Source organism: Amphiprion ocellaris, chromosome 21, assembly GCF_022539595.1.
Source record: "Amphiprion ocellaris isolate individual 3 ecotype Okinawa chromosome 21, ASM2253959v1, whole genome shotgun sequence".
Classification (NCBI taxonomy): Eukaryota; Metazoa; Chordata; class Actinopteri; family Pomacentridae; genus Amphiprion; species Amphiprion ocellaris.
In genome coordinates this window covers 27783220-27808275 of record NC_072786.1, presented here as the reverse complement: position 1 = coordinate 27808275, position 25056 = coordinate 27783220, and the positions used below count along the sequence as shown (strand labels likewise).

At 39.4% G+C, this 25056-nt stretch overlaps 1 protein-coding gene across 1 annotated transcript; it reads left to right on the top strand.

Annotated features, from left to right (window-relative positions):
• Window positions 1-1190: 1190 nt before the first annotated feature.
• itih5 (inter-alpha-trypsin inhibitor heavy chain 5) lies at window positions 1191-24685 on the top strand. Its single transcript, XM_023278469.3, has 14 exons — window positions 1191-1413; window positions 1489-1533; window positions 2243-2406; window positions 3916-4017; window positions 5538-5809; window positions 6350-6519; window positions 6794-6910; window positions 11532-11703; window positions 12065-12374; window positions 17169-17851; window positions 20565-20618; window positions 22510-22626; window positions 22709-23086; window positions 24186-24685. Exons 1-14 carry the CDS (start codon window positions 1282-1284, stop codon window positions 24443-24445), a joined length of 2976 nt encoding a protein of 991 aa, XP_023134237.2. The 5' UTR covers window positions 1191-1281; the 3' UTR covers window positions 24446-24685.
• The last annotated feature ends 371 nt before the right edge of the window (window positions 24686-25056 follow it).

Below are 25056 nucleotides of genomic sequence, written 5' to 3'. Positions count from 1 at the left end.
ATGACTTGAAGCAGCGTTGACTCATGGGAGTTGCTGTCTTCACCACCACTGCCAATGAAACTATCAGAGGTGACAAAGATGTAAAATAAGATTTCTGTAGCTGACTTAAATGCAGAAAAAATGTTTAATTTTAGAACCACACATTATGACAACGACTTGCTATTTGTAAAAATACGCATTTTTGTTGTGAATATTATTTAGTTTTACAGTTTGTTAATTGCTAAAATGTAAAATAAGAATTTCTTTTCTGTGATTTTATTATATATTATAAAATAATGACTTTGCTGATTTAAATGTGAGAAAAATAGTGTAATTTTACAGTAGAGTGTTGTGAAAGAACAGGTCACTTTTCTCAAATTGAATCTATTAATAGTTCAGGTAAAATCTATACTATAACACTGAAAAAATTATTTATCATTTTAAAATTCTTAATTACATAATTTTTGATAAAAAGTTAATTTTTTTTGCTGATTCAAGACAGTGACTTTATGGTCACCCACTGTGAAAAAAATAATTATTATGAAAATAAAATGTATTAACCTCCAAATTATTGTTACTAATACTTTTATTTCTTTATTTTATTGATTCAAATACAGCTTAAAGAAAGTGTAATTCTACAGTCAAACATAAAAGAACAAATCATTGTTTGTAAATAAAAATATGTATTTTTGATGTGGACAATACCTACAGTTTTAGCCTGTTTTTGTTTGTGTTTATTTTTTACAGTCAACATGTAAATTAGTTTTTTAATTCAGTGAATTTACTGGTACTGAACAAGAGTCCAATACAACAATCATTATTTCTTTCCCATCATTTTGCTCCATTTCAGTTCCTCCTGGATTAATGGAGTTTTAATCAACCACATGCAGTGGAAAAAACACGTGTCGTTAGTGGAGTTTTATGTTTTTTTTAAACTCATGTTGCTTGTTTGGTGCCAAAATGGCAAAAATATTTAGGAACTAATGAAGAAAACAACAGAATATATAACTCAGCCACCTTCATCATGGAAACTGTGAGTGAAATACATGAATTCCTCAAAGTTGTGTCTCCACCTGGTGAAAAGTTTTTGGACGATGCTTTGCTCATGAAAACTCCGACTGTCCCTGAATGCAGCAGCAGCAGCAGCATCTCTCCTCCGGTGGGTCGGTGGGCGGGTTTTTCTGCTCCACGCAGAGTCCCACTCTGAGTCCCCTCAGTCTGATCTGGACGCAGATTCAGACTCGGACTTGGAGACGCTGCACCCTGGAAATAATGTCCCAAACATCTTGTTAATGAGATTTAATGGAGACGAAGAGAAAGATGCTGCTGTGGACTCTGCTGCTCTGCTTCAGCCTGAGTGTACTGGGACAACTGGAGCAATCCCAGTCTGAGGATGAAGTCGATTTGGACTTGACAGACTTTAATTTGGACATTGTAAGAGATTTCTCAATTAAGTTTTGCGCATTTTGGTGTTGAGGTTTCGTTTTCTGACCATGTTTGTGTCTGCAGGCGCCCCGCAGGGTCCCCCGGCAGCTGAAAACTATTTTATCTAAGGTAAGAAAATACAAATATTCCGATTTACTGCAGAGCTTTTGCGTCTTTACGCACTTTTGCTCGTTATATTATTAGGCTAGTGAAGTTGGAGAGCAAGAACTTGTATATACAAAGTCTAATTTTAATGAAAAACAAAGAGAAATCATAATTTTAGGAGTTTTATTTGAGTAACAGATAAGAAGTGAGGTCTTATCGTGACTTCATGTCCAGATCTGATCATTTTGGCACATTGAATGGATCATTTTTCCTCAGAGTTTATGAGTTTAAATGTGTATTGTAGATTTTGGTGAACTGACCTTTCTGGCACAAAGAAAACATCTGATTAATAATGAATTTTATATCTTGAATATTGGCCCGGAATGCATGACCTAATTTCAGCTGTTTAGAAATGGATGTTGTCATTGAAGTTGTGCGCTTTTGGGCGTGACGCGCAGGAGATCCGCCAAGCGCGCAGATGTGCCAGAGTATCTGTAATGCTCTGGATGGAGGCTCCTGGGAACGGATTCCTCTGAATGTTTTGTTATTGTGACTGCGGGGAAATCCAGCTTTCATTATTATGAGCTATCTGTGCTGACAGAATAAAAATTAAGAATAGGCAATGCGCACGAAAGCGATGCGTAAAATCATGCCAAATTACGCACCAGCGATGCAAATCCAGGTTAGATTTTAGCGTTTCTACAGGTCTGTACTTTAACGTTTTCGTTTGCAGGAGACCAAACCTCACATCCAAGAACTCTCCATCAAAACCACCATCATCTCCCGCTACGCCTTCACCGCGGTCTACTGCGCCATGATCAACCGGCACACGGCAGCCACTGAAGGCGTCTTCCAGTTTCACATCCCCGCTGACGCTTACGTCTCCAACTTCACCATGTAAGAGCCACACGGGTCACTAGAACAGCAACAATAACGCGCTGATTGTGGACCCTAAAGTTCTAATGATATAATGACAGCATAATTTGGATAAAAGCTGGGATTTTACACAATAGCTGCAAAACTGAAGCTTAGTTAAGAACTGCTTTCTTATAAGCTCAGTGAAACCGTCACTTCTAAATAATGCAAGGTGCAGTGAAGAGTTTTATGATGAGCTGCAAAAACGATCTGAACCCGCTGAAGTGCAACTATAAAACTGACAATAAAGTGAACACAATACGTTGACTTGACAGTACACTTTTTTTTTATCACTGGATCTCAACTTTTTGAGAAACTTCTCTCAGAAATTAAACAAAGCCAACTTGCGATCCATCATCACAGCTCTGAAACAATGTAAAACAGAACAAGAATGTGAGTTAACTGCATTTTGTTGATTATTTATTCGGTGTCTCTTATGAGGTGTTAAAGTGTAAAACTAGCCGAGTTAAATTAACTGAATTTGAGAAAATAAGTTCAATAAACTCAAGATATTAAGTTGAATCAATCAGCCACATAGACTAAGGTTACAGTCTTGTTTTCCTTTTACATTTTTTGACTCTAAAAGGTTTCTTTTTTATTTTAACACTGATATTTTACAGCATTATTGAAGACATTGTTGACCAGAGTCAGTTCAAGGACAAAATCTGTGAGGCTGCATCTGATAAAATAAATTATAAATCTACAGCTCTGGGGACTGAATTCATAACCATTGCAGTTCTTCAAACACTGATTGTGCCGTCTTGGATTTTTGAGGGATTCTAAGAAACAGGAGGGGTGAAGGAAATCAGCATTTCACAAGAAAATGGTCAAAAAATAGAGAAAAATCTGAATATTTGCTTTGGTTCTTCTTATTGAATCATATTGTGACCCTTCAGATTCATCTTGTGGGTCACTAGAAGGGCCTCGACCCACAGGTTGAGAACCAGTCACTATTTAAATGGGTTTCTATGGAGATACTCATTCAAATTCTTGTAGATGTAAGCCATGATAAAGGTTATCAGTAAGTTCTTTAGCAAAAAATTGTAATTGCTTAGTACCTAAACATTGAAATGGAAAGCAGAGATGAAGTAATAAATGCAACAATTCCTTGAGATGCCACTTCAGAACTAAAAAAACAAACATAAATCTCCTCCATGTCACGGTTTGTTCTGGTTCGCTGTCAGAAATTGGACTTTCTATTCAGATTTAATTGTTTTTGAAGGTATTTTATGACTGAAAATACAGGATTTAGAGGCCGGCAGGATTTATGATGCTTCAGTTGCTATGGCGACAACTTTTATACTGCTGTTAACACGACCACAGGCAGACAAGTTCATTCATGTGCAGCACCGGTGCCCATAAACAGGCCACAACCGGGCTTTGTCGACGAATTCTGGCCTTTTGTGCGAGAAAAGCGAGTGGAGCTACAACAATAGATGGAGCTGAATGCGAGTGCTGCTCTAATCCTCGACCTCTGACCTCCTGAACCAGGATCATTGGAGGGCGAGTCTACCAGAGCGAGGTCAGGCCGAAGCAGAAGAGGGTCAAACAGGAGAACGGCAAACCCAAGAACAAACAGGAAGGTGATGCAAGGTAAGAAAAAGCAGAGTGCACGTATTGGTATGTGTGTGGCCTTTTCTCTGGTTTACCAGCTAAACCACAGCAGCACTAACGTCTTACTGTACAAATAGTTTCACATTTAAAACCTGTTTAGGACGACCACAGAGCACACAGGCTGCACGACCAACCAGCAAAAACTGTCACAAAAAAAAACATAAATCTGCGACCAGACAAGTGGAAGAAGTGACATCATGCCGTTTCCAGCTGCCAGGCGGAATGTGACATTTAATTAAATGTGATTTAGTGATTCACAGACTCCGCTGGTCACCGAGCAGAGGAAGAAGGAAGTAATAGATGAGAGATTAGACAGAAGCTGTAATATTTATGATATCACCACTCGGACTGGTCACTGCTCTGCTCCACCTCCTCCTACAGCACTCCACCTTTCAGAATTCATCCAGCGTTTCTGCACTTTCCCAATTTAGATGTTCTATTTACAGCTGCTTGATCAGTTTCAATGAATCAGCCTTCATTGTTCAGTCAGTCTGGCAACTTTACAGCTTTAGATTAAGAAAGCTGCATCTTCACATGCACAGAAAAGCTGCATGATACAGTTGTTAAGGCAAAATCTTGGGAATGACGATTGATAAAATAAGTTGTAAGTGCTTAGGAAAAAGGAAAATGCAGGAAATGTAAGTGCAGCAGTTCCAATGTGGTTTAAATTTGCAATATTAAAGCTACTATGTGCAGAATTTGACAATTTTAACCATCTGGTGACAATAACGTGAAATCCAACTTGAGGACATTGAGTCTGAAGGACTGAAAGCGAAACCAAAACTGCACAGAATTTCCCCGTCCAATTTCCCCACAAACAAAACTCTTGAAATTAGGAAATTTGAGAGAAGCTACAACCTTATAAAATGTGCAATAAGCTTAATTTTGAAGCAACATCTTTCACCAAATTCACGTCTAACCTCCTACACATACAAAATACACAGAAGGGCAGCAAATTAAAGGAAAACTGAAGCTATTACCCCCCAAATTTAGTGGATTTGGTGGGTATTTTGGTGGCTTGGTTTGCCCCATTAGGGGGAATGGTCACTAAAAATCAATGCAAAGTTGTTGATGAGGGAATATATTTTGGATAAATGGTCCTCTGTCCTTCCAGTGAAGCTATAGAGACTTGTAGAATCAATAAGAAGGTACAATGAAGCTGTTCTGGCAACACCAAGTGGTCCAACACCTCAATAAGGCACTATATGTTGGTTTTTCCTTTAATTTGTCACCTGTCTGTATATAACTGCATTTATATGGAGAAAGTAATTCAACCTGTGTGGTCTCAAAATGATTTGTTACGCACATTATACTTGTTATTCCTTCAGTATCCAACACAAATGAAAGGAAATCAATGGCAGCCTGTTAGAAAAACTAAAACGCCATGATAGGGTTTGGAAAATATTCATTTCTTTGGCATTATAGCTGGTAAATCACACAATATTTGGAAAACATTGGCTGCCAAATGTCATCCTGTATCACCAGTTTCTTTTCTCCAGTCCAGAGCTGGAGGTGGAGGTGTTCAGGATGGCGGCCAACATACCTGGTAGAAACCGGGCCGTGTTCCTGCTGACCTATGAGGAGCTGCTGCAGCGCCGGCTGGGACGCTACGAACACGTTACCAGCCTGAGACCGCTGCAGCTGGTCAGCCGGCTCAGTCTGGACGTCACCATCGTCGACCACTCGCCCGTCACTGACCTGGAGGTGCTGCCGCTGAGAAACGGCAAAAGCAACACTGCTGGCAGCACCGGAACCGGACCCAAGACACCAGGTCGGTAGATGTGTAGCGCTGGATGCACTAAAGTTAGAATTCAATTAAAAATAATGCAGTTAATAGTTAATTAAAATTAGCTTCACAGAAAGCGTATTGACCAGAAAAAAACCCTCTTGTCACTGTCTAAGTTGCTTCTGTCTCTTCATATAAATCCACATTGTCTCCATTAATGCTAAAATCAGGCCTTGATGCATCAGCCTATAGCAGGATTCCTTCTTTTTTTCTTATTGCTGGAAACTGTTTCTGACTCTGACTTTATGTGTGGGGTCACTGTCATGCTACAGAACCAAAATGGCACCATTAGCACCATGCTAACCCCTTTATTAACTCTTAAACTCATAAAGTACTCTCCACAGATACTGAATTTAAAGAATAATTATCCTTATCCTCAGGTTAAAGTTGTATTTCTCTGTAAAATGTGCAGAGATTAGCATCAATTTACACCCATCTTTCAGGTCACAGCAACCTTATTTATTCCAAGGCTTTGTTTCTTGATCCGGTTAAACCAAAAACACACTTCCTGTCTTTGTTCTCCAGCCAAGCCAGAGCTTCCCATCACCACTATGATCAAAAACGAAAAGAACGTCTGCAAGATCACCTTCAGCCCCAACATCGTCCAGCAGGCCAAGATCACCACCAACGGCAACCTGGGAGACTTCGTGATCCGCTACGACGTCCAGAGAGACATGGGCATCGGAGACATCCAGGTGAGTCTGGACAAGAATTACAGGAGAGGAAACACAGATGTGAGTGAAGGTTCGGATGAAGTAAAGCTGTCTGTGAAAATAGTTTGGATGCACAAGTTTCCCGTCCAGCTCCACGCTCCTCCACCCACCTGTTAGTCATTCACTTCCCTGGATTCCTGCCGCCGGCGTCACTCTGCTGCCAAACTCTGGTGTCTGTCTTCAGAGCTACAACTGCAAACAATCTCTCAGGCTGATGGTGTATGTCTGTAAGGATTTTTTCTTTTTTATTTCTCAGGTTTTAAATGGACATTTTGTCCACTACTTCGCCCCCAAAGATCTCCCTGTGGTGCCCAAGAACGTGGTGTTTGTGATCGACACCAGCGCCTCCATGTTGGGGACCAAGATCAAGCAGGTAAAGTCAAAATACTCAGTGGAAAAAAACCCAGCTGGAATCAACAGGCTTAAGGTTTCAGGTTTCTGTACAGCTTTTCGATTAATGCAAATCTCCCACAGCAGCCTTTAATACTCTATTCAATATGTTACCTTGTGGAACTGCAGCGATTAATCAATTAGTTGTCAACTATTAATCGGCAACTATTTGGCAGTCAATCAGTTTTATTTATTTATTTTTTTTTAAGGAAAAGGGAGTCAAAATTCTCAGATTAGAGCTTCTTAAATATGAATATTTTCTGCTTTCTTCTGTGACATTAAACTGAATATCTTTTGGACAAAACAAGACACTTAAGGACATAATTTTGGGCTTTTACAAGCACTGATCCACATCTTTCACACTTTCTGACATTTTATAAGAAGAAGTAATTAAGCGATGATGGTAATAATGGTAACTTTCAGCCCTATTATGACAGCTTGATAATACTGTTGAAGTTAATTTAAAAATGTCCCAGGTGCATTATGGTGAGTTCCAACAGCTGAGACTTGGGGATTAATTTCCGAAGAGTATCGAAAATCCTTTATTATCAAGAGTACAAAAACAGAATTTCCTTTATTATGTATATATTAACAGATATATTCGGGAAAAAAAGAGCCCAGTAATGACTCATTGCATCATAGTAGTAATCCTGTATCAACAAAAGTCACCCAAACCAACATGATTGCAGAACAAATAAAGACTGTACACTTACTTTAAAATGAAGTTAAGAAACACAAATTATAACATTAGTATTTAATGCAAGTCTAGAAATTAAATACTAGGTCTTGTCTGTCATTTGCACCAACTAAGCTTACTTTCATAATAAATACTTTACTCAATTACTCATGTTCAGTGTTTTAATGTGCAAGTTACACAACTGCTCTGATCAATTAAACTTTATTTCATATATTGCAAAGTTTCTAGCTAGGAAATGTATATGCAGGATACAGTTTTTTTTTTTCTTTCCTGTAGAAGCCCAAAAAAACCAGACCTACTTCCAGTCATCACCGAAACCCATATTGTAAATCAGACCTTAGAGTGGTGAACACAATGGTGTTAATTATGGGTTAAGGAGGCAAAATACCACAAGTACTTTACTACTAGTAGTAATGCTAATTGTATATTATATAAAGACATTTGGAACTGACATAAATATGCTCTAAAAATGCAACAGCAGAGGAAAGACAAGCAAGCAGAAAGTGAACTGGGCAGAATCTTTATCATTAAATCTATCAAACGTCAGACTCTCCAGTTAGCAACTGCTTATAAGTGAGATGTTAAGCATTAAAGTTTATTCTCAACAAAGGTCCATTTGCAATTCTTTTTAGAGCTTTTGACTACATCTCATGATCTTCATCAGTGGATGGAAAGCTGAGCTAACTTTTGTTAACTGGTTTGAAGATTGTATTCTTGGTAGAAAATACTGACAGCAAATGTGATTAAATCTGCAAAATCACTGGCAACTTGCTCATTTAACTGTATTAGGTACAATGCTGACAGTACAACATCATAGGTGTAGAGCTATATAATTTAATTTTATCACTTTATCTTCCTGCAACCAGTGAGTAGTATTTTTGCTACTACTATGTCTGACTCGGGAGCTGAATCTGAGCCAGACTGAGGAGCGCTCATCTGCTGCAACAAAAACCTTTAGGATTTACTCTGATTATCTGCTGTATTTTCACATTAAAGTTTCACTTCATGCAGAAAAGTTCCACCTGGAAGTAGAAGCACCAGATATGAACTCACTCTCAACTCTTTTTCCCAGGAGACTTGGAGGAAATCTGGCATATTTTCTGACAGTCCTGCTTCCAATGCAAACCAATTTCTTCCTGTTTTTTTTTTTTCTTTCAACTTCAATTTCAATAGCTGCTCTGGATAGGAAACGTGACACTCCACCTCCTCACACCCACACTGGAATATCAATATCAGTCCTTTTTCCTGCATCTGCAACGGCCCGATAATCCCCGCAGTCCAGACTCGGAGCTGATCTTTGCAGCTGCCGCCAGAGTATAGAAACAGAAAGAGAGTGGAGAAACTGAAAAACAGATTTTCGGAGAGAAAGAAAAGTGGAAACACACAGGACAAGGCCGAGCTGTGAGGGAGGAAGGTCAGGGTCTATTGGGTAATGGAACGTTTTAGACAACAGCACCCTCGACCCCTTGATCTAACCCCCCATCCATCGGCAGCCCCCAGTGGGCTTCACGAACAGAACAACAAGTGTGTTTTGATGTGGCTTCACAATAGAGGGCTTCAGTGTAGGTCAGAGTGGTTCTGACCTCTGCTGTATACAGCCCATATGGACTTCTATAAACCCCCCCAGCAGCAAATTATATATCTCACCCACGCTCAGGGAGGCACATCTGCAGAGATTAGGAAACTTCCAAGACAGAAAATTACAGAGAAGTCTTGAAGTCTACATGCTCTGTCTTTGTGCTGAAATGTCAAAACTCGACCAGCACTGGAAATTGTTTGTGAAAATTGGTAGAATTAAAAATGTAGGGTCAGACGTCATTGTTAAGTAATTGAAGTTTGCATGCGGAGAACATTTTATGACATGTTCGGACTCTGAGCTGACAGAAAGACAGTCTCACATAATTTCCACAGAAGAAAGAGCTCTTTTTTCTCAGATAATTATTAATTTGCTGATGTCTGTATCAGTTACATAATAGTTTTATTTTGACAGCGGCCTTTTGAGCCCATTCAAAACCCACAGAATACGCTGACGGATGCTTTGTGAAAGTCAGGCAGAAAACAAGGCTGGTTTTCTTTTGCTCATGAGACCTAAACAAACCTTTTTCTTTTGCAAGATACAATGAAAAGACACATTCAGAAGAACGAGCTTGCAAGTTTTCAACATCACTGACTATTCAAGGGATGGTATTGGGTGGTTGTTGACTGATGGTACTCTTGCTTCTAAGCACTGGTCTACATGCCGATCAAGGCAATTTTTAACTGATGGATGTTGGCAAGAACCCAAGCTCCATCCTTTGTTTATGTCGGCTGTCGCAAATGTGTTGTAAATGTGAATAATTTAATGAATATGTGCAGCAATATCAATCAACAATTGATCAGTTGTGCCTTGATCTTGTTGGCAAAACCACAGACACGATACAGGTTGCAAAAGTGGCCATTACATAAGCTACTGGTTACATAGGAACGTCTTAATAAATCCTGAATTCATTTAATACATGTGCGCTGGCCGAGGGTTATTAAGCCTCACAGAGGACTTTGTCATGGTGCCCCTCTACGAACTAAACCACCACAATGCTCACTGCTTTGCTCATCTCATCTGGTCACTACAGTATTAATTCTTCAGACACTTCACTTGGTGGTGCAACTAGGTACTAATAACTAATCTACAAACTTGAAATGTGTGTCATCTAGGAAAATGGTATCAGGTATTAGGATATATTAAATATTTAATGACTCAAATCAGATCAGGGCAAAAATACAAAAAAAAAATTTGACTGGAAGATCCTTGATTCCAACTCTTGGACACCATACCCAGGCTCAATTTGCATTTACCTAACATAACCAAAAGTAGAAAAAACAGCACCAATTATAGCAGACAGCATCATAAACCCATGTCAAGATGAAGCACCAACTTCCGTGGCTGATAAATTCAGCCAGCACAAATGATTAAAAACAATGCAGTTCCTAAAGTCACCGCTTGAGGCTGCCTCCGAAAGTCAGTCAGTCCCCATAGACCCCCATGTTAAAATGCTCAACTTTACAGCGCAAATTTACATGATTACAGACAAGTACAAAACACTATTTTGGTCTCTATAGCAAATGTCTTCATTGACACAAACTGTATGGTGGGCAAATTTTTAAATATCTCACCTATTCAAATTGTATTAAGGCTTCAAGGTAAGCATAATTAATGGCATGGTCGCTTTAAGTGACATTCAAAGTATTCAAATTCAAAAGATAAAACAAACAGAAATGGCTTCTTGAGTTGGAATATTTATCTTAATACCGGCGAGAGTTTGATTCAAAAAAGATGAGGAACACCATAAAGACATATAAATTAGATGCTGTCATACATATATTGTAAAATTAAGATGCATGAGAGAGACAGAGTGTGAATATCTTAAAAACAAAAATGAAAACTCATCTATTTAGGTTGGCTTTTTATCCAGACTGCCAATTGTGACTTGTAGTTTAACTATCATTTCTTATTCCTCATTTATTAGTGTTTTTAATTTTTATTTCATGTTTTGTTTTAGCTCCTTTTAAGGTGTTTTTAAGTTAAGTACTGGAAGCTACATTTAATGCCTGACCTGAAAGAGAACAGCAGTTGTATAGTCCATATTGTATAAAATGGATATGAAACGCCGGGATATTAAAAAACTCTGCATAAAGGCAACAGTATGGATAAAGGCTTTTGATTTTTCTTTTACCATATTCTTTCGAACAGTCCCAGCACTGTACTCAATTTTTTTTTAAATGTCTTGATATGCTGCCATCTTTGACACTGAAGTACATCAATCAAGCCTCTCCACAAAACAAAACAGACTCACTCTTTTTTTATACTTGGATCTGTTGCATGTAATATTTTACAGTCAGTGAATCCCCTTTATATGTGACTCTCTCTCAGACTAAGGATGCTCTGTTCACCATTGTGAGGGATCTACGACCCGGAGATCGCTTCAACTTCATCAGCTTCTCCAACAGGATCAAAGTCTGGCAGCCCAAAGGCCTGGTGCCAGTGACTCCCCTTAATATCAGAGACGCCAAGAAGTTTATCTACATGTTGATGCCCACTGGCGGTGAGACAATACTGTATTTCTAGTTCGTCTTCTTTAGATTCCAGCATATAGAATCTTGAATTGCCTCTTGTGCAACATGCATGCATATTAATGTTGTATGTATGACTCCTTCAGGACTTTCTCAGACGGTAAATAAAGGTTTTCTGGTATGTATCTTGAAAATGTGAAGATCTGCGCAGAAAAGTCATCTTGAAAAACTCATAACAGTTTGCTGGTTCAAGACGTAAAACTCTTTTGTTTAACAAGCTTTCATTTTGCGTCAGGGCAATAAAAAGTTTAAAGTTAGTCTTAGTCACTGTATTTCCACAACCTTGACTTTTTCCAGTGACTTACAATCTCCACTGACGTCCGTCCACTGCAGGAACAAACATCGACGGTGCCATCCAGACCGGTTCCTCTCTGCTCCGTGATTACCTCCAGGGTCCTGACGCCAGCCCTAACAGCGTCTCGCTCATTATTTTCCTGACTGACGGGCGGCCTACTGTTGGGGAGATCCAGTCCACGGCCATCCTGGGAAACACTCGCTCAGCCGTGCAGGAGAAGTTCTGCGTCTTCACGATTGGGATCGGGAATGATGTGGATTACCGGTTGCTGGAGCGCATGGCTCTGGACAACTGTGGGATGATGAGACGCATCAACGAGGAGGCCGACGCCAGCGCAATGCTCAAAGGGTACGACTATGTTTCTGCGCTGTATCCTGGAAATTCAGTAGATATATCACCAACCATCCTTTGCTCACAATGAAACATTTAAAGCTTTAGATTCTGTGTTTTCCAAATCTGTACATTTTTGTAGATATTTTGTAGACATAAATATGGCAGCCATCCTGAATTAGCAAAAGAATACCAGGAAAGGGGACTCATCACTATCCCAGTTTCTATATGGCCTTCACTTGCCTCACAGCGAATGGGGTCATAGTGCTAATTTAGATGAGAGAATAAACATTTCTCTCTAAAATTGGTTTGTAAATGTTCTGAAGCTGGTGTTAAACTGGTCTAAATCTTGCCTGAAAATGGGAGTATAACTGACTTGATACTGTGGTCTAAAACTGGTGTGAAACTGGTCTGAAATCTGGCTTGACATTTGCAAGAAAGTATACTATAATTGGCCTGAAATTAGTCTGAAACTGGTTTGAAAATTTGATCTTAATGAGATCTAAAATTTCATGAAACTGGCTGAAGAGTGGTTTGAAAATCTACATATGGCCCAAAATAGGTGTGAACCAAACTGATTTGAAATCCAGCTTGGCATTTGCGAGAAAGTATACCATCTGAGATATTCATCTGTTTTCTACGACTGGTTTGAAATCTGGCTTGACACCCACATCAAAGATCAAAGTGTAAATTTAGGCCACTATATAGGTCTAAATTTAGTTGAAAATGGTCTGAAACTGGTTTTAAAATTTGATCTGCACATTGTCTAAGTTTTTGTGAAATATGAAACTGATCTAAGACTGGTTTAGAAATGTCGTCTAGATGTGGTGTGAAACAAACTGGTCTTAAATCTGGCTTGACACTACAGTGAAAGTATACTACAATTGGTCTAAAATTGATCTACAATGGAAAAATCTTTATGAAACTGATCTAAGGCTGATTTGTAAGTATGGTTTGGAGGTGGTCTAAAACTGGAGTGACACTGTTCAGATCTGGATTGACGTGAGAGTTAAAGTTTTCCATAACTGGCCAAAAATGGTCCAAGACTGGATGACCATGTCACCTGTTTCTGGCCATGGACACAATGGATAAGTATATTTTCCATCTTACCTTTTCTACTTTAACTGTCCTAAAACTAGTGGTCTTCCAGAAACACATTTTGGTCTGGACTGTATAGTTAGACTCAACATTTTCAGAGCCATTAGGCAGTTTAGCTTGAAAAGACTTCATTTATCCAGAATTTTAGGCCAACTAGTCCCACATTTGACAGTAAAGACATAGGTGACTTTGTACAGTGGATGAATTGAGACGTCTATCTAAACTTTGTCTATTAGTTTGAGCAACCATAGTAAAAGCTTGTCTTTGTGAAACCTGGCCCCAAAGATTCTTTTCTGATGCAGGTGATCTATAAGCTTAAGTATTGAGAAATCCCCATAGTGAGGTAACCGTTTTCTTTAAGATCTGACCTTCAAATTCACATATGGGAAAGTTGCATCTATGTAGCTTCCAAAAATTCCATGCAAAATTCTCCTTTTCTTCTTTGTCTCCACATTTGGTACATGCTGTCCTGTTTCTACAAAACACTTCTTAGGAATCACTTATTATATGACAAAAGACAGAACAGTGGAAGGTAAAAACAAAGACTGAGAAAAGAATAGTTTATACGAATATGTAATTTATTATAACTTTAAATTGGTAGTTGCTGCCTTGTGCCCTTCATATATGTATAATCTGCTTCTTATTAGGCAATTAGCTCTCCATATTTCCTCCCTTCTCCCCCTCTGACACGTCCTTCCATCTCTCATCAAGCCATACTGGAACGAAGACCGAAAATGTGACGGTGCTGACAACAGTCCTCTTTAATCAACTCCACAACAGCTACTCTCTTTCTCCCTCAGACTTTTTTTCCTCCTATACTTTAAACACAGCCCTTCGCCCACCTTCTCCCTTCCGCACTCGGACACATGAGGTGTTTGTTCAGCCGAGCAGGAATGTGTATGTGTTGTGAAACCTGCGTCTGAGTATGTACGTGGGGTTAACAGATAGACTCCCAAGATAATAGCGGCTGTCCTGCTTGAACAAACACGCTGGTTAAGAGGTGAGGAGGTTTACCGCCGTGTGACAACAAGGACGGGACAGACGTGCACGGGTTCAGCTTTATGCACACTCATCTACGAATGTGTGCACAAACTCCTAAGTGGGGTGACAGTAGCTTAAGGGGTTAGACAAGCAGGTTTATGGCCGGAAAGGTGGTTTCTTTGGATAAACAAGACTTTTGATGAAATCTACAACAGCATCTTTCTTTCTCTGCCTCAAAGGACTAATACAAAGTGCTGAACATGTGTCTGATTGGTCCGATCCGAGTATGCATAATGTATAAAAATGAGCAATAACAAATAAGCTCAAAGCAACTATACTCCCTTGCTGTAGACACTACCAACACCTAGTCATTGCTGTTATACTGTATTCTAGTCTTCATCTGATCCATACATGTGCAGTAAGTCATACAGAATACTGCTGAATACTATTGCCCTTATAGTGTAGTTGTAAATCCGTGCACACTGTCCACAAATTTTGCACTTCACAAGAAGGGATCCATGCAGATTAGCAGCGATGTTGAGATTTCCATCAAATGGACCTTATTGGAACCTCACTATTCATGCTGCTGGTTTCTACATCTACGTGTCCACAAGGGGATGCATTGTATAAAATTTGTTATCTACCCATATTCTGCAAGGGTCCATGCTCACCCTTCTGCAGATGTGCATGAGGCGGCCAAACCTTGTGACCACATGGACGTATGCACCGAGTGTTCATGTGCAAGAAAATAAGAACAATTCTAAGAATAAGTACCTGACATGGTACGAGGAGGATTTCCATCATCCACGCCTTTATGATTGATTGATTTCTTTATTTTCCTGCCATGCACACAAGCGTGCCCAACCCTCAGGGTTTACAAAATACCAATATACTAGCATTGCAGCAACACATCCAAAACACACATTATTCTGCTGCTCAGTTCTCAGAATAAATATATTGCCTTTTATCCCAGGCCTGAAAAGGAAATTCTGCCATGAAAAAGGTTTCTCTTCTAAAACATAACTCAAGTTTTTCATGGTCATCCAACCAAAAGAAATCAGTATAAGGAGATGACATCTTACTGAAAAGTATGTTCCTGACATCTTCACATACAGGACAGTAAAACATAAAATGAACCTCATTCTCAACTTCACCTAAATTACACAACAAAGTCTGTCCTTCTCTGGAGCAGCATTAAACCTCCCAGTCTCTAAAGCTGATGGTAATGTTCCTGAGTGCAACTATGCACACAGGGATCTCTGTGTTTTTTATACATTATACTTGACAAAAGGTTCCACACTGCCTGTATCCTCTGTAAGACAATAAGTTTGTAATTTTGGTTTATACCAAACAACAAACCATTTTTCTCTAAACCTAAGAAACATATTACTCCTCATCTCCTGAATATCACAGAATAACCTATTCTGAAAAATAAATGAGATTTTAGTTCATTTATGATTGATTAGTAAAATATTTGTACTCTGACTTGGTAGATTTCTGATTTTGTAGCTATCTATGCTGTCAGTCAGTGATGCCCAAACACAGTGGAAGGTTTTAAATTCTCCAGATATCCTGTGCTACGTCCACCCACTGTGGAATAACCCAGTCACATTAGCAAAGTGCTACTGCACAATCTGCAACCAGCTTCTATGTCCTGCTAAAAGTGCAAAGTTACAGCCAGTCTTTCAGAAACATCCACAGTAACCATGTGATTTTCTGTGTTTCAGTATGAGAAACAATGCTACTGTCAGTGCAGAAGGTGATGCATATTTTTGGTAATATGTAGAGTCTGCTTTCAAAGTCTGCATCACTCAGTGCATGTGGATGCAGAAACCATGATTTGATTTAGACTACATACACAACAATAAGCGGTGTGTAAATGCAATGTGAATTTACTGTAGCAGCTGGTTACTATTTATTGAGATGGAATAATGCAGCTTGTGAGCTGTGTTTAACGCTGTAGCGACCAGAGGAGGCCATAGCTCAGACTATGGGCTCTTCTGTGTTGGCAATCACAAAGAACTATTGGAATGCTAATGTTTAAATCCAGTTTAGTAAATTGGTAGTTTGTGATGGTTGTGTTGTATATGAATTTTGATTGCTGTGGATAGGTGAGGTGGCTTCTGGTGTTTGCGTGGCCGAAAGAATTGTGGGAGTTTAACTAGCAAAAGACCACCATGACAGAGACTTCTGTAGCAGTTAAGGTCTTCTTTGTGTGTAGAAAACAAGTTCAAGCTTACTGGGACAACATTCTTGAGGTAGAGCAGCTGATAAGGACAAGCTGATTTAGCAATTAGCATCAAGTACAAATGGTTAAATACGGCTTGATTAGCACTTGAAATACAGCCACTGTACTTCTTCTGGTTTAATGACTAACTGATTATTGATAATGTGGCTTAAAAAGAACTGTTTTAAAATTGCATCCCCAGGAACAACATTAGCAATTAAACTGAGTGTTGCTTTAGAATGCTTTTATGCAAACAAAACAGTGCAAAAAGTCCTGATTTAATGCTCATCAAAACCACAACAATTTATAGTCTGATCCTTCAAGACTGGATTTTATACATCTGCCAACTCAGCGCTTATGGAATAAATAGTAAAATTAGTGTAATGCTACAGGTAGACATCTACTGGCCAGAAGAATAACATTAGTTTTGTGCTTAAAGTGACTATTACGTTTCTTTATTGCAACTGTTCACCTGCAACTCAACATGTCTTTGTGTTCCTGTCTAGGTTCTATGATGAGATAGGAACCCCTTTACTGTCTGACATAAGGATCAACTACACAGAGGACTCGGTCCAGTACGTCACTCAGCATCTCTTCACCAACTACTTCAACGGCTCTGAGATCGTCATCGCCGGAAAACTCACAAACCAAAGTGCAGAATCCCTTCACGTCCAGGTTACCGCCAGCAACAACGACAAGAGCATCGTCCTGGAGACCAACGTTCCACTTCGACATCGACAGCTCGAGACTGAGAAGCATGTGAAGGCAGCTACAGCAGCGATGGTGTCCGGAGCCAGAACTGTGGGGTCGGAGGTCGCACAGGGTTTAGGGGCTGCTATGGGTTCAATAGCTGAAGACTTTGTGGAACGTGTTTGGGGTTTCTTGAGCGTCAAGGAGGGTCTTCGTTCGAGGCTTCGCAGCCAAACCAGCAAGGAGAGAGAAGATCACATCCAGCAGGCCACCAACCTGTCTCTGACCTACCACTTCCTCACCCCCCTCACCAACATGGTGGTGGAGAAGCCGGAGGTCCTGGCTGACGGCACCATGGCACCGGCGCCGACTGTCCTGCCAGCAGCTGAGGAGGCTGCTTCACCTGCCAACGAGCTGCCAGGTGACCCAGATGACAAAAAACCACAGAAACCCGACGGGATGCTCAGCAGCCAGACTTCATCTCTGAGGAACACAATAGGTGAGGCTATGCACTGGAAAAAAAATGCTCCTCTCAAAAAAAGAAAAAAAAATTTACCTTGAAATAAGTGGAAAAAAATCTGCCAATAGAACAAACGAAAAATGTCTTGGTAAGATTTCTTGAAATAAGATAAAATATTTAGAATATTGAGATCTTAAAATTAGCTGGGAAAACTTATTTCCCAGCTTATTAGCTCTATTTAACCAGGATTTTCAAGCTTAGGTGTCTTAAAATAAGCCAGACATGCTAAAAAAATAGTAGTTTTTCACTCAAAAATAGATTTTCGCTTTCATGTAACCTCCTAATTTGAGATGTTTTAATCCTCCTGTTGTCCTCATTAACGGGCACCAAAAATTATTGTTTCCTTGTCCAATCAAAAAAATCAGCCAAAAAATTCCTCAAACTTCTGAAAATTTGCAAAACCTTAAGGAAGAAAATTCCAATAATTCCTTAAAAGTTTTATTTAAAAAAAAATTCCCCAAATTTGGCAAGAAAATTCTTGTAAATATTTTCAAAAAATGAGTAAAAATCTTCCAAAAAAATCCTAAAAACATCTAAAGTGATTCCATATATATATCAGCAAAACTTCTAATATTTTCTTTAATATTGATGTTGAATTTTTGTGAATGTTCTTAAGAAACATTTTTAACATTTCTTTTGTTCCAACAAAAAAATGTTCAAAGATTTCCCAAAAATGTTGAAAATGTGGACATCAGATGTTTCCCTGTGAAAATAGATTTTTTTTCCCACATTTTCAAACTTTAAAACGGGTCAGTTTGACCCGCAGGACAACACAAGGGTTAAACTTATTTTGAGGTTTCTTGTAAAATTCAATTCAAAACAAGATAATTTCAAGATTGTTTGACTTAACAAGATATTTAAGATGCATTGTCTTAAAACAAGTCCCTCCATCTGCTGAAATGTCTCTTGTTCAGTGAATTTATCTTAAATCAAGTGGGATGAGACATTTTGACTAAAAATGGGACAATTAGACTTGGTCAGATTTTGGGTGTTTGCAGTGTGTGACTTAGTCTGTTCAACAACGTTCATCATGTCTTCTTGTTGATATTTTAGTTTCTGATTCTTTTGTTCAGACATTAGGTTCAGACACCACCTAATGTCTGAACAAAAGAATCAGAAACTAAAAGTGACTTAGTCTGGATTGTAGAAGAAATGCTTTTCATTATTCTGATTAATGCTTATTTCTATGCACCGCAAGGAGATGAGGAGCTAAGATCCTTCACAGAAGTCTTTTATCAGGTAGCATGACTTATAAATGCTGCATCTTCTGGGTATTGTTTTGATTTGACAGCTGATACTGCTGTGCAGCACATCATAAGTAAATGGTAACACTTCAAAGTGGCCATATGGAACAAAAAATCTCTTATTTGGCAGCTTTGGCTATTCTGTCCTCCCATTTCTTCCTTGCATGTTTCTCTCACATCCTCAGAATCAGACATTAGAGACATTTAAAAAATGACACGTTAGCCTAACAAAAAACACCCAGGTAGTCTAAAAAGTCCGCTACCAGCTAATAAACTGACGAATGTAAAACAATGGATACCTTTATTTAAAGTATCAAATACTGTGATTCTAAAAAGTTGTGCCTTTGCAGCAGTTAGCTGCTGTGGTCAGTTTGAAATACAAGTTAAAGCAGCACAAAAGGTACCTAAACTTCTATTTGCTGCTAGCTAAATGTGTTAGCAGGAAATAGAAGCAATCACAGCTAAAAACAAACAAAAAACAGCTAATCCATTATGTGCCAAACAAAATCTGTGATAATTTTTGGCTTTTCAGGTCTTCAGTAAATACAGTGAAGCGAAAACCATTTGTTCCTAACAGTCAAGCTAGCTTAGCAAGGGACAAAATGATTAGCTTCCATTTGCTGTGAGCATGTTTAGCTTTTTGCAGCTACAGTATACATTTGACATTGTCACAAACAGAGACAAAAATAGGAGTATTTCCAAGACACTTTGAGAAGTTTCCATAGTTTTTAAATGTCATTTTAGATGTTTTTAGCATTAGTCGTTAGCCGGTTTTCCACTGCAGAAACTTGCAGGCAGTTTTCAGGTGAACTGCACCTTTATGCATGTTTCCACAGCAGAACCATCCATTTAGAACCTTTTTCAGGGCTAGTTTTTCAGGAGATTAAAGTACTTAATCTGGGGTGCAAACTTTTACGTGGCCCTGAAAAACTACTGTGTGGGTCTCAACACTAATTGTAAACTTAAAGAAGACAACAAGCACCATGTTTTCAATTTAACAATGTAAAATTTACCATGTAGGCTAACGTAATGAACCCTTCATGGGTCCATCTCCTTCAGTACTCATAGCACTCAGAGTTAACGTAACTGAAACTGGAAGGCTGAAAGGGCAAATAGGGGACATTCCTGTACATTTTCGTACCACCCTTACCCTGAGTTACTGTGGTGAAAAGTCGCCTATTAATGGCTTTTGACTGGCGTCACCTTTGAAAACTGAACTGTTGGAACTGTTGTGAATCCGAGCAAACTAAAGCTATCGCCCTCTGCAAAGGTGCAAACTTTAAACTTTTCAGAGACATATTTCTATCCTTTAAGGTGAGAATATGCAGACTGCCTCTCTTCACGCACAGTACTAATATCAGTAATATCCTTATAAGGAGGGTTTTGAGATGAAGCATTAAACAAAAGTTGTGGCTCATCACTGGAGGTGAATATTCTTTTCCTTGTAGGTAAAGCTGAGAGGAGACCGGCCAAGAAATCCATCACCATCTCCAAAACATCAGGTGACTCCACATGTTCTCTCTCATGTAAACAGTCGTAATGTTTTCTCCTGTTTGTGTCATCGGATAGCATTTGAACTCTATATGCTCTGAGTGTAAACGCAGTGGTTATACATCTCCAAAGTAAAACTTGAAAGACGGGAGAGGGGGAATGTACAGTAGACTCTCTCTGCACTCTCTGTGTGGGCGGCCTGTAATTTGGACCTTCGTCAGACAGTCAGCAGTGATCACACAGGCACTGAGAGGTTTAGGGATTCCTCTGAACAGAGCAGGAAAGAAGGGTCTAATTGAAATACCAACACCGGCACTACGTGGCACTTTAAACATGCAAGTGCGTGTTCGTGAGTGCAGGTACTGTGGGTTAATGTGACGGAGGTAAAAGAGGCGCTGGGAGCTGGATGTTTGTTCGTGTGGTACAGTAAAGAGTGGGAACCATCAGAAGCAGTTAGTGAGGACTAATGACCCTGTCATTAGTGTTGCTCTATCATCTCATTGCTGCTCTGTTCATCTCAGCTGGTTCTCATGAGCCTGAGGAGACTCTCTAGAACAGAAACTGAGCTGGTGAACACACAGCAATATAAATCCGAACAGTATTTCTGTAAACATTGGTATGTAATTAAGACATGCCTTCTGTTATTGCTGCTATATACAAGTTTTCTTATGCATAGATGTCAGAGACTGAAGCTCAAGGACAACTTGAGATGTTTTATTTTCTTTTTTCTGTACTTTTTTTATGGATGATGATTTATAGTGCCAAATTAACTAGTTTCATTGCCATTTCTTGAGCTAAAGTCCTGCCCCCTCCTCTTTGAAGCATTTTCCTGAGGTTTTCTGTTTGTTTCCAAGTTAAATAAGTACCACTGGATAGCAGAGCTGTAGCCAGGATTTGTTAATACTAAAGCTGTGAGTTCACTTGCAAACAACGGAATACCAACCAAACGTATTGAAATCTTCTCACTTTTTAAAAGAAAAACATCATCTCAAATTTGAATCATTCATTTACCTGTTACTCCTTTTCTGTACATTTTATCTTTAAATATGATAAAAGGAAATAAAATAAGCCATTATGAATCTCATAGCAAGAAATAGCTGAAGTGCTACAACAGAAAGGGGGTGAAAAATACAGGGACATGAGTCAAAAAATTGAAAATTAAACAAGAAATAGACCATAACTAGTGTAGATATTGTACAGATTCTTCTATATATAGAAATTTAGATATTATATAGATTACTCTGATCGTACAGAATAATGATAATGCACAGGGTTATTCTAAATGTGGAAAAAAACTTTGTGTTTTAAACGAACAAAATATTCATAATACACAGGTTTAAAAGGTTGTTATTGCTGCATGAGAAATCTGACATTTTTTTCGACTAGTGTGTGTTGTCTATAAGGACCAGTGCTGGTTGTAGCGTGCTATTGCATTAGCTATCCAATTGAAGGTATCATTCGAAAATACAAAAAACCTTTTATTAGGAGTACATTTATTTAATTATTTTTTGTAGCATACAATTTAAAACCCAACAGTTCTGATATAGGAGTACTAAAAGACTGCAAACTCTATTATGGACCCAAATTTACAGAAATATTATCAAAGACATGACTGTGTACAGTAAAAATGATTATCATATTTTGATAAAACCATGACAGCAGCAGAGTTAAAGATAAAATTGTATAAAAAAAATCTTTCCAGCAGATTTATTGTTCTCTTTGTGCTATCAAATAAAATTGCCCTGTTAAATCAGCCACTTGCATTTTGTCCAAGTTTCTACCAGAAATAAATAAAATTAAGCAGCTTTATTGCTAAGTGGACCATGTTTTTAAATGCCTACTTGTTAATTTTCCACTGCTTATTATTATATTTCCCTCTCTACTGTACTTTTATTACTTCAGCGGATGGTGACCCTCACTTTGTGGTGGAGTTCCCCCTCAGTAAACTGACCGTGTGCTTTAACATCAACGGTGAGCCTGGACACGTTCTTCGCCTCGTCTCTGACCACAAGTACTCTGGTAAGGCACCAAAACTCTCACTTCTCATCAAGATCTTCATCATCTATGCTGCTGGTGGAACATCTACGCTGTGTCTCCTCAGGTGTGACAGTTAACGGTAAACTAATCGGCGCTCCGGCTCCACCCGGCAGCCACAAGCAGCAGCGCACCTACTTCAGCTCCATCACCATCGTGGTGGACCGACCCAGACGCTCCTACATCGAGGTGACGCCTAAGAAGGTCATCCTGGACGGACGCGACCGCATGGTCCTGCCCTGCCACTCCACTGTGACCGTGGACAGCGGCGAGCTGTCGGTGGCCATCGTGGGAAAGTCTAACGTGACGGTGACGGTCGGAGGGAACATTGGCTTTGTGATTCTGCTGCACCAGTACAAGAACCCGGCCCCCTACCAGAGAGACCACCTGGGCTTCTACATCGGGAACAGCAAGGGGCTGTCGCACAACTGCCACGGACTGCTGGGTAGGTGCACAAGGGTATATTAAAAAATGCAATCATAAAACCAAAAGCACTGTTCTCAACCGCTACAGGCTGCAGCAACCACTCAAGTGCATGACTGAACTACTGGAATATTTGCCATTTTTACCATGTCATGTCATCAGTAATGGTAACCGAAGGGCTGCTCCTAACCACTAGAGACTGCAATGGTCAATCTCATGCATGACTAAATTGCTTGAATATTGGTTCAGTTTCAAGGAAATCCATGCTTTTGCCATTCCTAATATGTTGTGTCATCAACAATGATGACAGGAGGACATTTTGGTTTACAGCTGTGCTCACCAAAAGATCAAAACTTCAACAAAATCATCAGCAACCATCCTCTGAGGAGCGAAAATATCCAAATCTAACCTGTAGACCTTAGAATAAAGGTCCCTCACCACTGATGGTCTCTCAAATGTTTTCAATATTTCACATAACTGCAAAAAAACACCCCCTGAAAGCAGAATCAGAATCAGTTACACTGCTAAGTAGGTCGTCACATACAAGGAATTTGATGTGGTGTGTCGGTGTATAACATTAAAGGAAGGTTATTAAAAAAAGGAAGTACAATAAGTCAAATACCCAGCAAGTACAGCAAATATAGGAGATTTTAGGTAAAAAAAAAAAAAGTAAAAGAAACATTTCTAGTGTGCAGGAATGTGCAAGTTATTTGCAAAATTACATAGTATAAGGTGTAAAGAACCTGGGATGTGGTGTGAAAGGACTTTACTCATCAGTTTAAATGGCAACTCTGCATCAAGATACTACAGATGCACCAATAAATAGTCTAATGCTGCCGGCTCAATGATAACTTGCAGGTACATATATGAAATATTGTGAAGAGTCTTAAGTTTAACTGAGTCTTAAACGATAAAGGCAAGAATTTGGTTACTTTTGCACAAGTAAATTTCCCCTGATGAGGATTTACTTACAGAAACTTGGCTTTATCTGTGAATTTTCTTGACCTGAAATGCAGAATTCTTGTATTTTAGTGAGAGCAAGCATCCACAGCAGGAAATTAAAGACTTGTATCAGCTGAAATCTGATACTAAAACAACTTGAATCCTGTTTTTCCCTTCAGGTCAGTTCCTGTATGAGGAGGTCGGACTGGCAGAGCTTCCAGCAGACGGAGAGGTGAAGCCGTCGGAGGTCCTGAAGGTGAAGGATCGCTCGGTGCCGGTGGTGAAGAAGAGCCGGAGGATCTACAGCGGGACGCAGAGCGTGGACTGCTGGTTCGCCCGCAACAACGCCGCCAAGCTGATAGACGGACAGTACGAGGACTATCTGATGTCGCACATGTTCGACACGGGAGACTGGCACCACGGAACGAACAGAGTGTGAACCACGAACTCCTAAACACCTCATTATTAACTCCTTTTACCTGGTATAAATAATTAGCACGCCTCAATCCACTTATTAGTTCACAGCACAACAAGTCTTCACATTTCAAGCTTCTTTCCATTTTCCGGTCCCTCCTGAATATATTTTTTTATTATTTCTAATGAAAATTAAATATGTTTATTATATGATCTTGTATTTTTTACAGTAATTTTTAAATTGTAAATAAAACATTTAAACCCAGGCTGCTTCCTGAGGCTGAAAAAAACACAACTTTTAACCTAATTTGGGATTGCATGAGTGTTTTTCTCACACCTGATGTAAATAGGTCACACCTGGTTGCCACGGAAACCAGCACAGGTAACTAACCCCCTTGTCCCAGTGCCAATGACAATACGCACACCTGACACACACACACACACACACACACACACACACACACACACACACACACACACACACACACACACACACACACACACACACACACACACACACACACACACACACACACACACACACACACACACACACACCTATACAGCTCGACACACAGCTCCCCTGTCATCAGGTGTAGGTCACAGGGCTGCAGGCCACGCCCACACAGGTGTGCT

Bases quoted from the DNA above. Each gene is read 5' to 3' on its own strand.
- itih5 (XM_023278469.3), top strand. From the start codon at position 1,282: ATGGAGACGAAGAGAAAGATGCTGCTGTGGACTCTGCTGCTCTGCTTC. The intron at 6,911-11,531 runs GTAAAGTCAAAA...ACTCTCTCTCAG, and splicing joins TGGGGACCAAGATCAAGCAG to ACTAAGGATGCTCTGTTCAC. The intron at 11,704-12,064 runs GTGAGACAATAC...CGTCCACTGCAG, and splicing joins CATGTTGATGCCCACTGGCG to GAACAAACATCGACGGTGCC.